The sequence below is a fragment of the Carlito syrichta genome, unplaced genomic scaffold (genome assembly GCF_000164805.1).
Source record: "Carlito syrichta isolate Samal-C Ts95f unplaced genomic scaffold, Tarsius_syrichta-2.0.1 Scaffold304348, whole genome shotgun sequence".
In the NCBI taxonomy this organism is placed as follows: Eukaryota; Metazoa; Chordata; class Mammalia; order Primates; family Tarsiidae; genus Carlito; species Carlito syrichta.
Genome location: NW_007248444.1, coordinates 393,124 through 405,022, shown reverse-complemented (window position 1 = coordinate 405,022; position 11,899 = coordinate 393,124). Strand labels below are relative to the sequence as shown.

Genomic DNA, 11,899 nt, shown 5'->3' with positions numbered 1-11,899 from the left:
AATTTATTTATTTATTTATTGTAGAGATGAGGTCTTGCCAAGCTGCCCAGGTGGGTCTCAAACCCGCGCACTCAGGCAATCCACTCACCTCAGCCTCCCAAAGCACGGGATTACAGGCTGAACCACCGAGCCCAGCAGATTTTTTGTGTTTTTTATCTCAGGAAAGATTGAGGTTAAAGGTGTGTTCAGAATTTGTATTCTTGAAACTAAATGTTACAGGTCATTAGTTACCTTGTACCCAGTGTTTTGTTTTTAAAAACAGCCATGGTTCCGGGTTCCACATCATTGTCCTCATCTCAATTGATAGTTAAAGCTGTCATCTGGCTGGGCCATGGGCTGGGAGTTTACGCAGGCACTGCCAGGGAGGGCTGTGGGGAAGTGCTACCAGACCTCCTCTACCCGCATCACATACTTTTGTTCATCTTTGGAGGGACTAGAGAGCAGCTCAGCTCACGGGACCTCCCGCAGGCTCAGTGGGAAGGGCTCATCGCAGGTGCCTGCTCTGCCTGGTGGCACCGATGGCGATGAGAGGAACCTGCACTGTTTCTGGAGGCCAGTCATCTCAAACTAACTCACTTGGGACTCAGCTAGGTTTGCCCTCCCTGGGCACACTGAGATGGCCTTGGGAGCCCCGTCTTCACTCCTCCTTGAGTTCCCTGGCTTTGTTCAGGTTGGTGCTGCAGCTGGGGCCTAGGCTTTGGTTGTGGTCTTTTGTTTGTGGTGGCAGCTGGACAAGGGCCAGCAGCTCCAGGAATTGACTCTCAGGTAGGCCCAAGAGCATCTCTGTGGGCGCAGTTCCTGCCTGCTGCCCTTGTCCAGCCTGCTGACGCCGAGGTCCTGAAGCTGGTCTCAGTGTGATGTGCCTACATGTGGGTGAACGTTGGAAGGACAGGAGGGGACAAGGTGGCAAACTGTAATGTGCACTGTGAAGGTGGCATGAGGACGGAGCTGTTCTGTCTTCTGAAAGCATGGACATCTCTGGTCAAGAGGGCCACCACCCTTGCAGGCTGCATGGCCGCATGGTGGAGCTCGCCCCCATGGACATTTTGGGGCTTGTGTTGAACAAGGAGCCCCCAGTGTGTGTTGCCGGTGGGGAACTGAGGCCTTTCTGCTTCAGCTGCCCACCTGGCCTGCACCCCAAGTCCAAGACTTTGGGGCTGTTCCCTCTATTGCAGGCAGCTGTGGCATTCTCCAGGTAGTCAGACATGCCATGAGAAGACAGGAAAGTGGGCTTGGACAGTGTTGGGTGAGGGAGGCAAAACTGAATTGTGAGAGAAGACAGCATCACGCGAGTTGGAAGACCATGACTCGGCGGTGATGCAGAGAGCTCAGCAGGCATGTGGGCATGCAGGCTGTTCCTCTGCCACTGAGGCTGCCCCAGGGGCTCAGGAGCCCGGCCCAGGTCCCCTCCATAGCTGCACAGCCAGTGCTTGCCCTTACTCCAACTCCTCCCTCCTTCCCCTCGGGAGCTTTCCGCACTCTGTCTCCTTGACTGTGGATTGTGGCCTGCCCTGGCTGTTTGGTTGGTATAACTGCTGTGTCTTCTTCCTAGCTACAAGAAGACTCAGGAAACTCTCTCACAGGCAGGACAGAGGACCTCAGCTGCTCTGTCCACTATGGGCTCTGCCATCAGCAGGAAGCTCGGAGACATGAGGTGAGACCCTGCCTGACCCCATTGCCCTGAGACCTGGTCAGGGCTGGGGAGGACTGAGGAGCTGGAGTCTCTGGGGAATGCCTGCCCAGAGCCTGGGCTTAGATGCACAAGGTCTATACACAGACCCCTGCTTGAGGGTCATCCTCCCTGGTGGCTGCCTTTCTGCCATTTCCATGTTCTTCATTGGGGGTGGTTGCCAGTGCCATTGGGTGGCCTGTGGTGTCAGGATGGGTGAGGGAGGAGTCTGCTCCCTGAAGCTCCATTGAGAGGCAGCAACTCGGGGTCAGGGACTGCCATGGAGGTGAGGCAGGCTGCCCATCACTGCGGAGAGAGTGCTGCATGAGGGCTGCCTGTTTCTTCCTGGAAATGTCAGTCTCCCCACAGAGCATTTGAAGGAAGCAAAGGTGTCTGTGGTGCCCCAGTTGTGCCCTCCCTTGGAGTTCCCTCTCCATTTTGGAGTTGCTCGCTACCTTTCAAATTTGTTCAGAGCATCCTGTGAAAACCCAAAGGGTAGGCTGAGACTGGCACCAGGAGTGACTGTGCACGAGCTTGTCCCAGCTGTTTTGACCTGGGGAGCTCTTTGTGGGGCCTGTTTTTCTCTGGAAGCCCTGGGACAGGGTCTCATTCATTCTCTCTGCTCCTTCTCTGACAAGGAGCAAGGCTCCCACTCTCTCTTCAGAGACCTGGGACTTGTAGATGACCCCAGGGTGTGGCTGACAGTGAGCAGAGTTCCTGTCACAGCATTGCTAGGACAGCTGTATGCATGCCTGGCCTCCTTGTGCCATGTGTGACTTACACATGTGCTCCAGACTGTGGATCCCAGCAGGGCAGTGCCAGAAGAACCAGTTCTGCAGTTGGCTGGTCATGTTGAAGGTGCCCACAGAGATGTCTTGGCTATCGTGTGTCTTACCCTCGGGCTTTTCTGTTTGGGCTGGAGGTTGTGCGAATTTGAGTGTCTCTGCCCTTAGTGTAGTGACATCATCTCACCAAGGGGTCACACGTGATTTCTGAGGCTTAGAGACTGAGGTTGAGAATTCACTGCTTCTTGAAAAGAAAAGTTGGGTTCAGGAACGTCTATGTCATGACCTTAGGGTTGGATGGTCCCTAGTGGACCCCTCCTAACCCTTGGGTCCAGGGCCTTCAGAACAACTGCCCAATGCCTGTGTCTGCAATTGGCCTGCCCCGGGTATCCCTGGACCATGAAGCCTTTGGTGTCAGGACCTAGGGCATAAAATGGCAAAGTAGTGGGAGGGAACAGGATTCAGGTCAGGGAGTGGTTTACAACAGGGTTGGGTCACTGTCTGGCTCTGTGCCCTGTCTGGACCTCAAGTGCATGATGAACATGTATGGGTTCTTCAGTGCAGTGGTTTTGGCTGCACAGTGGAGAAGTGGCCAGCAGCTGCCCTTGGACACAGTTTCCAGGTTGGCGTCTGTCATGTATGGAGAACAGACATGTGCAGCCCAAAAGTCCTCCTGGCTTCGCTCATGGGGCTTGTGCTCTGCTCAACTGATGCGCTTTGGGTAATACAGGCCGCTCTGTTGACATGACGCATTGGCCAAGCCCAGCTGACTCGCTGCAGTGCATTTCTCACCTTGGCACTGCCTAGAGGGGCTGGTTGTGTCCTAGGTGCCATCTGTGGCCCTCTTTGGGGCTTCCCTTCTCCTGCCTCCAAACACTGTGGACATAGAAGCCTCCTGTTCCTGTGGCTGTGCCCAGTAGGCAGAGCCATGGTGCTGTGTAGTTGCCAGTCACACGCTCATGGGGGCCCCTTGTAGTGACGGCTTCTTTCCCTGACGGCAAAAGGATGGAGGGGCCATTGTGGAGTGTCCTATCCCTACCTCACATGGCCCTCTGCTGGGCCTTCTGACATGTGAGCTAAGGGCCTGGGGCGGGTCTCCTGCTGGAGGGCAGGCGGGCATTTGCCTCCTTGCTTAATGCTGTGTTTCTTCTCTCCTACTGCCGCCTTCCAGGGCTCACCCATTCTCACACTCCTTTAGGTAAGACTGACCTGGACATGCCTGTGGAAGGCTTTTCTCTAAAGCAGGGCAGTCTGGCCTCTGGTGGGGCCTGTGGGAGGCTGTGCCAGTGGAGCATGGATGAGAGGGGGTCACCTCCAGGTGTAGCACCAGCAAGGCAGTTACTGCATATCAGGGATGATCTACTGCTCTTGCTGCTCAGGCAGCTGTGGGATCGAAGTGGAGATCCCCCAACCTCCCAACATGTCTGCATCCCCTCTGAGTACTCACACCTGGGCACACAGGCCACTTGCCACTGGGTCAGTGAGCAAGTTTATTCCCAAGAAGGAGCATCTTTACATGGGAGGGCTGTGCCAACCCCTCACTGGTCTTCCTGTCAAATGCTGGTCCTGTTTCCTCATTTTCCTTCTGGTTAAGTTTTGTATCATTGATTACCCAGAAGTCTTTTGGCGTTCCTCCTACTAGGTCCCTTTTCCCAGGGCACTGCTGTCACATACTCTTCTAACTGGAACTCGGAGGTCTAAAGCTAAGGCTAGGACAGTCTGTGATTTCAGATATTTTTATTTAACTTGACCTAGTGGTTTCCCTTGCCAAAAGGTCGTTTAACTTGCCATGAAGTCAAGTGGGACACCTTAAGGCTATACTTTATACCAAGTATTCTTCTGAAGCCTAGGCCAACGCCTCCTGATGGTGTCCTGCTGTGGTACTATTCTCCCCAGGGCCACACTCTGCAACACAGGATGCTCCCATGGGATTAGGAGGGAGGGGTCTGGTGTCCAGTTTTCCTTGTGGGGTGTTGTGTGAAGGGAGCAGGCAGGTAGTTCCAGCTGTGCTGGGAGTGGGGATCTCACCTCTGCCTGTCCCTGCCGGCTTGAGGTTGCGTGTTGACAGCTGATGAGTGCCTGCCAGTGGTCCTTAGTGTTAACTCTTGCTTCCTTCTCTGCTCCTACCATGCTTCCAAGCAGCAGCTACTCCATTCGCCACTCCATAAGTATGCCGGCCATGAGGTAATGTACACCTGCTCTCTGGTGCTCCAGAACCAGGGTGTCTCTGGGTGAGGGTTGGGGCAGCTCCTGAAGGCCTAGAAAGACCCTGCTCCCCTTGCAGCTACCTATCGACTGATTTGGGGAAAGATTCCTTCTAGTCTGACAAGAATTTGAAACTCTTATCCTGTGACTTCCAGAGGTGACCCTAACTGAACTCAGTCCTGAACCTTCCATGTCCTGACTGCATGTAGTGTCAGTCCACTGGGCCCCATACCGAATCTTCCATGTCCTGGCTGCACACAGAGTCTATCCACTGGGCTCCATCCTGTACCTTCCACGTTCTGGCTGCACACAGGGTTAGGCTGCTGGGCCCCATCCCGAACCTTTCACATTCTGGCTGCAGGGTCAGGCCACTGGCCCCATCCTGAACCTTCCACATTCTGGCTGTGCACAGTGTCAGACCACTGGGCCCCATCCTGAAACTTTCGTGTCCTGGCTGTACGCAGGGTCAGGCCAGGAGAGAGGATTGCCCATGCGCCCTGGCACCTCACTCAGGAGGCTTTGGGTGGCTTAGCCTTTATGAAAACACCCAGAGCTGTGATCTGTCTGTTCCTGTGCCTGCTCTGTTAGGATGACCGGCGGAGCCTCTTAAGTGACCTGGCTGTCACAATTTTGCAGAGAGATCTTGGGGTGTTCTTAGGGAGGTTCTCAGGAGAGTCCCGTTCTTGTTTTGGAGACTGTGGTTGAGTGCTGTTGATGTACTAGCCTCTCGAGGCCTTGGAGCAGGAAGGGTATCAGGATGTGTAAGAGGAACTGGGTGGCATAGGGCTGGCCTTCCTTCTCTGCCTCTGTCGCTCTGCCGTCCCAGAACTGTCCTTGGCTCTCTCTCTCTCTCACTTGACTTCTCTGAGAGATGTGTGTGAAGAACTCTGGGACTTTTCATAAGCCCAGTATGAGAGCTACAGGTATACCTGTAAGTTGCAGCAGAGCTGTGCCAGGCTTCCCACCCACTGCACAGGCAAAGGTTTTGCAGTCTCTCATGAGATGTCTGGGCCTGTCCCTGTGGTTGGTGAGCATGGCTGACCTTACCTCTAACCTGCAGAACTTCTGGAATGATCTGGCTATGTCCCATTTTTGCAGTCAGGTCTTAGAGACGTTGTTTGATATCTTTCCAGGGGGAGGCTGGCCCTAGCCTTGAGGCCCTTCACACTTAGGAGGGCCGCACAACTACTTGCTCTTGACTACAACAGGTCTCCTTTTTCTTTAAAGGAACTCTGCAACCTTCAAGTCATTTGAAGACCGAGTTGGGACAATAAAGGTAATTGTGTCTGAGCTGTCCTGTTCTCTGGATGAAGTGTGACCTGTCACTTACATCAGCCTGGTTATTATTGGGTATTTAGTTCTTGTAGACTCACATACAGTTGTAGGAAGTTATACAGAGAGGTCCTTCGTACCTTTTACTCACTTTTCTCCAGTGTTAACATCTTACAAAACAGTAATGCAGTCTCAAAATGGGACATTAACATTGATGCAGTCTGGACACAGAGCCTGGCTGGGCATGGTGGCTCATACCTGTAATCCCAGCACTTTGGGAGGCCGAGGAAGGAGGATTGCTTTAGCCCTTGCCCACCTTCTCCCACCCTACCCCTGGCAACTCGTAGCGTGCTCTCCATTTCTGTAATTTTGTCATTTCAATAATTTCACATGCATGAAGCTCTATACTATGGAGCCTTTGGGGGCTGGCTGTATTCGTCCTGCATAACTCTCTGGAGACCTTCCAGGGTGATTTGTTCTTGTTGCTGAGCAGTGCTCATGTTTCATAAACTCACATAGGGAATTGAGCATGGGCCTAGGATCTACCTTGTACTGTGTGCTCTGTCTCAGGTTTTTCTTTCTTGATCTTTTCCTTCCTATAGTCTAAGGTCGTGGGTGACAGAGAGAATGGCAGTGACAACCTCCCTTCCCCAACGGGGAGTGGCGACAAACCCCTGTCGGATCACGCACCTTTCTAAGCCTGCAGTCACTTCGCCCAGCCACAGAACACGCGCAAGCACACCTCATCATCAAACCACAGCCCTGCGTGGTGGAGCCACCAGCCGGGGCGCGTGCACAGTCAGTGTTGAGGACAGTTGCGCCCATCCAAGTAGATGTGGCTGCTGCGTTCGCATGAATTAGAGAACACATTCTTGTACACAGATGTTTTACACTAAAGTTCATAGATGAAACAGATCACTGTGCCATCCTTCCTGGGGTGCAGGACATGGACAGGGCAGAGAATCCAGAGGAGTATTGAGCCAAAGTCCACACTCCCATTGGGAATCTTGGCAGCTCATCAGAATGTCAAAGAATTGAAAAGAGTCCTAAGTATAAGATAAGGGGCATCTTCTGACCATCTCCCCTTCCTGCCCTAACTCACAGAAGAAATACAGTCACCCAGAAAACCCTATCTGCAATTTTTTAATCTCAAAATGCTGAATGAGAGAACTGTCCATTTTCTGAGACCCCTAGAAAGGAAACTGATTATCAGCAGCTGCCTAATTGTTACACTAATCTAACTTTAACAAAAGCAAAGTCATTATTTTTTAAATGCAGTGGACTTTTGAAAATTAAAATCAGGCAGAGCCGCTTTAGCCTCATGGTTAGTGAACATGATTTCTTTGGCCTCAAGCTGAGATACAAGCCTTACATTGCCTTATGCTTGATTTGTTTATAATTTTTTTATATATAAAAATGAGGGTTCTTTAACAGGTTGTGAGCACTGTGTAGACTTGTACATAGCCTGTGTGGCAGCCTGTACCAGTCGGGTGTTTTATTTCACTAATGCACTCCATCCCAATGTGTAAAATTTGCTTCTCCTCTTAACCACTGGCAGCTCCTACTGGCTCCCCTCTGTGCCCAGAAGGGTTCCTGGGCCTCTGGGTTAGGAGGGGCCAAGAGAAGAAAAGCCTGTCTTTAGCACCCTTTAAGAGATATGCCCCTTCACAGTGCTACCTTTGCATGGGCCTGGGCTGACTGGCTGGCGCTAATTAGTAACTCCAGCCAGCCTGTTTGCTGCACTTAGGATGAAATGATCCCACAGGCCAGGTCGAGGGTGGGGCATGGGGATCTGCTAGAACTTTGCTGTCACCTTCTCTCAGGAGCTACAAAGATCTCTTTTCTGTTTTTAAACCATCATGACCCAGCAGCCTCCCCGACCAGGGCCTGCATGTTGGGAGGCGTGGTCTGCAGGGCACCTTGCCTGCTGTGTGCTCATCTGTACTCCCTGGAGGGGAAGGGCCACTCAGCTCAGGTGTTCTGTTTGGTAGAACGTGATGTGTCCTCTGATAGCCAAGTGTCCCTGGCCATCTCAGACACTCTTGACAGCATTCCTTGGCGAGGGAAGAGCGTCATTTGGGGCCCTCTTTCCAGGGTTAAAACCTGTTCACAGGATGTGAGCGGCAGGGTACAAGGGTGGTTACTTATGTATCGTCTCCTTATGAGTAATTTGTCAATAAAGCATTCCTCTGGCGGAACATTCACCTCAGCTTGTGTGGTATGTCTTTCAGGACCATGACAAAAGGGTTAAATAAGCCAGCACACCAGGTCCACCCTGGAGAGTCCACACCCTTGGGAGAGAGGTGGGCAGCAACAATCCCAACACAGGTTGCAAATCTGTGATGCTGTGAAGTTGAAGCCAGCTATGAAACCACAGCGGGGACAACCCTGTGGAGTCAGATCCAGCATCTCAGAAGAGGATGAGGAGGTGCTCATTGGGTTATCGGTTGGGTGGGGCATTCCAGAGGATTGTCAGCCAGGGTCACAACTGGCATCCCTGCCCCAGGAGCTTTCAGCTGCAATTATAATTGAGGTGTTTCTGAGGCTGTAGCCCCAGCTACTCAGGAGGCTGAGGCAGGAGGATTGCTTGAGCCCAGGATTTGGAGACCAGCCTGGGCAACCTAGCCAAACTCTGTCTTAAAAAATAATAAGCGAACTGTTGTAGAATAGAGCCCTGGGCATTGGGAAAGCTGTGTGGTGTCCCTCTTGTGTCAAGTGAAGAGCTAGGCTGGCGGGAAGAGGGCATTGGGAAGAAGAGGATCCCACTCCTCAGGCCAGCACATAGTGGCTTTCAAGGCAGTTATGTCACCCCATGCTCACAAGGATCCTTGGGAGGCGTGATTGTGTTCTACAGATGAGTGGACCATTTGGAACAGCGGTGGGTAACTGAAGCCCCTCAAGTGTTGACTGAATTGTTGGCTCAGGTCAGATCAGCCATGATGGCACAGGTGAGGTGGGGAAACAGGGTCCTTGCCCTGCAGGTCCTTGTCCCAGCAGGCTCTAGATAGCGCTTTCCACAGTCCCATCAGCTGCAGGGGAAGGATGCAGCCTCTGCCTCCCCTTATGTGGAAAACTTGCCTCTGAGGGGCATCCCAGGGTGGCTCAGGGACTGCTTTGTTAAGTGTTCTTAGGTAACTTACAGGATTCCAAAGTCACAACTGGATACAAGAGGCACTAAATCTGCTCCCGTGCCCCAACCACCCTTTGTAATGATTACTTGTTCAGCCTCCCAGTGTTGTTTCCTGCCAAAGCAAGCAAATATGAATATGCATCTCATTCCCTTCTCATTGTTCAAAAAGTGGCATGCCAGGTTCTGCTCTGCACTTGTCTTTCCTGACATGCTCTGGAGTCCTCGCTGGATCTCTGTAGTCCCTTGAGGGAGAACCTCCACTTTGCGCTGCCCCTGGTTCCTTGTGTCCACTCCTGCTGTCCTGGGAGTTCCTGCTGGGAAACCCCTTTAGTGGGAGTGCCGGACTGCCTTTGGAGGTCAGGGGTAGCAGGACTGGTAAGATGGAATGGCAAGAAAAGTTAAGTGGCCTCAAATTGAGTAGTGCATTGGCTTCAGGACAGCAGTGAGCTGCTGCCAACAAGGGCGAGAAGCACCACTGCTGCCTGCAGTCAGCATCTCTCATTTACATTGGAAATAGTTTCTGTGTGGTCTTTGTTTATTAAATATCGTGTCTCACAGGTAAGAGTCTGCTAGGTTACAAGGGCAGATCTGACTTGGACCCAGCGCTTGAGGACTTTGCAGTTCGGTTTGTTAGGGGAGATGTGTCCTCTAAGTGTCTGTAACTGGTGTTTGATGAGGCAAAGTGAGTGCTTTGTGAGCTTCAAGGACTGGAGCAAGTGCATGGGTAGAACTGAAGGCATAATGGAGAGGCTTGCATTGGAAGGGGCAGCATACCTAAGGCCTCAGTCCCCTCAGAATGAGGATAACAGTATCTGCCTCATCTGATCAAAGGACTTAGAGCTTATAAAGCACTTAGCAGCACCTGGTATATTGGGAGTAAATATGAGAATCCCAAATTGTAACCACTGTCAACATTCAACAGATATTTTCATTTTGTTTTCTCCAAACAGGTTGGCTTGTTTATGAACATACTTGTAATAAATCTGCCACTTTAGTGCATATCCCCTTTTTTTTTGAGAAAAGGTCTTACTCTGTCACCCAGGCTGCAGTGCAGTGGCATGATCACATCTCACTGTGGTCTTGACCTCCTGGGCTAAGGTGATCCTTCTGTCTTGGTCTCTCAAAGTGCTGGGATTACATGCATGAGCCACTGCACCCACCTTTTTCTGTATTTGGGGAATTTTTCTTAGGAAGAATATCCCTAAAGTGTAACTGCTAGGTCTTGGAGAGACTCACTTAAGGCCTGATCGATTCATTCTTGCCATTGCCAACACAAACTGAACACAGCTTCAGTCTGAAATTGGTAACTAGGTCCATTGTGTTCTCTCATTCTTCCAATTCTAACCGAAATCTTTCATTCTCTTGAACCAGTAGTCATAGATGTTACCCTGGCCTTTCTGCTGCTGCTTGTTTTTTTTTTGAGTTGGAGTCTCACTCTGTCACCCAGGCTGGAGTGCAGTGGCACGCTCATGGCCACCACAGCCTCGACTTCTGTCTCAGCCTTCCAAGTAGCTGGAACCACAGGCGTGCGCCATCACACCTAGCTAATTTTTTTATTTATTGTAGAGATGAGGTCTCACCAAGTTGCCCAGGCTGATCTTGAACATGTAGGCTCAGGCAATCCTCTCACCTCGGCCTCCTGAAGTGTTGGGATGACAGGCGTGATCCACCACACCCTGCCTTCTTGGTTTTCATAAATCTTTTCCTGCTACCTGCCTGGTGCTGCAGTTTAGTGACTGCTTGGAGGCTTCCTGAGCTCTCTGACATAGGCTCTGAGCCTGGAACAAACATGACCGTTCACTACTGGCATGACGCAGTGTTACGAGGGCAGAGGAAGATGGGAAGAATTTGGATTTAACTCAGTGTGTCATGGGAAGCCTTGGACATCATCAGGTTTGTTTTAAAAAGATTACTGATTGGAAAATGATCAACTGGCAAGAGTGGGAATGAAGAAACAGGAGCACTGGCTGGAGAGGTCTGTTGGGAAAGCTTCTAGGGTTAAAAGTGGGACATGCAGTGGGGTGTGGTGGCTCACACCTGTAGTCTCAACGCTATGGGAGGATTGCTTGACCAGCGTCAAACTCCTGGACAACTTAACAAGACCTTGTCTCTACAAAAGAATTTGTTTTAATTAGCCAGGTGTGGTGGCGTGCATCTGTAGTCCCAGCTACTCCGGAGGCTGGGACCGAAGGGTCAGCCGTGTTCGTGCCACTACACTACAGTTGGGTGGCAGGGTGAGACCCCAACTCAGAAAAAAAAGGTGGGGCATGTCGCATATGCAGTACAGAGCAGGTGGTCAACAGATGGTAGAGGCGTTATATACATAAGGAGTGACAGGGAAGCGAGTCAAGCAGGTCTCCCCTCTTCAGTGGACCATGCCATGAGCACGAGTTGCACTGGGGCAGTGCAAGCCGCGTGCCCTCCACGCCATTGGGGGTGATTCTGGGAGGGTGGCTGGGCAATAACGGTGACATTTCAGTGGCAGGACAAGAAGGAAAGAGGTCGCAGATTGGCGCTTCGAGGATGAGCAGATATCGGTTCCAAGACGGTGGCTGGGTCGGGGCGCCTCCAGCTCCCTTCCCTCTCCAGGTCTCTGAGAGCAATTCGGTTTTCTCTATCTCATGTAAACCTCTGAGTAAATTCAGCTGCAAAACAAGCCCTACAGCTCTTCTGCGCGGCTCGCCGCACAGGATCGGCTCCTCGATGAACAGGATGCCCCCAAAACCGCCTGAGTCTCCGGAACTTTGGCCCTGCCCCGCGCCCCGCCCTCCGGCCCCGCCCCTGACGGGCGGCAGGAACTTCCGGCTGTGAGCTCCGCCCACCGCTCAATGGAACCTC

The 11,899-nt window shown here is 51.9% G+C and overlaps 2 protein-coding genes across 11 annotated transcripts in view; both read left to right on the top strand.

The window, feature by feature from the left end:
• Positions 1-8,135, top strand: part of TPD52L2 (tumor protein D52 like 2) — a 20,127-nt gene extending 11,992 nt beyond the window's left edge. For 3 of the 10 annotated variants that reach the window (XM_008059763.1, XM_008059759.1, XM_021713226.1), the window contains 3 exons: positions 1,553-1,654; positions 5,887-5,935; positions 6,534-8,135. In XM_008059763.1, coding sequence (XP_008057954.1) covers positions 1,553-1,654; positions 5,887-5,935; positions 6,534-6,629 — 247 coding nt within the window. In that variant the 3' untranslated portion in view covers positions 6,630-8,135. Of the gene's footprint in view, positions 1-1,552; positions 1,655-3,625; positions 3,653-4,596; positions 4,639-5,886; positions 5,936-6,533 lie in introns of all 10 variants that reach the window. The other 7 variants (XM_008059758.1, XM_008059756.2, XM_008059757.2 and 4 more) reach the window with 7 other exon arrangements.
• Positions 1-11,899, top strand: part of DNAJC5 (DnaJ heat shock protein family (Hsp40) member C5) — a 56,217-nt gene that overhangs the window by 11,887 nt on the left and 32,431 nt on the right. The gene's annotated exons all lie outside the window — the stretch shown is intronic.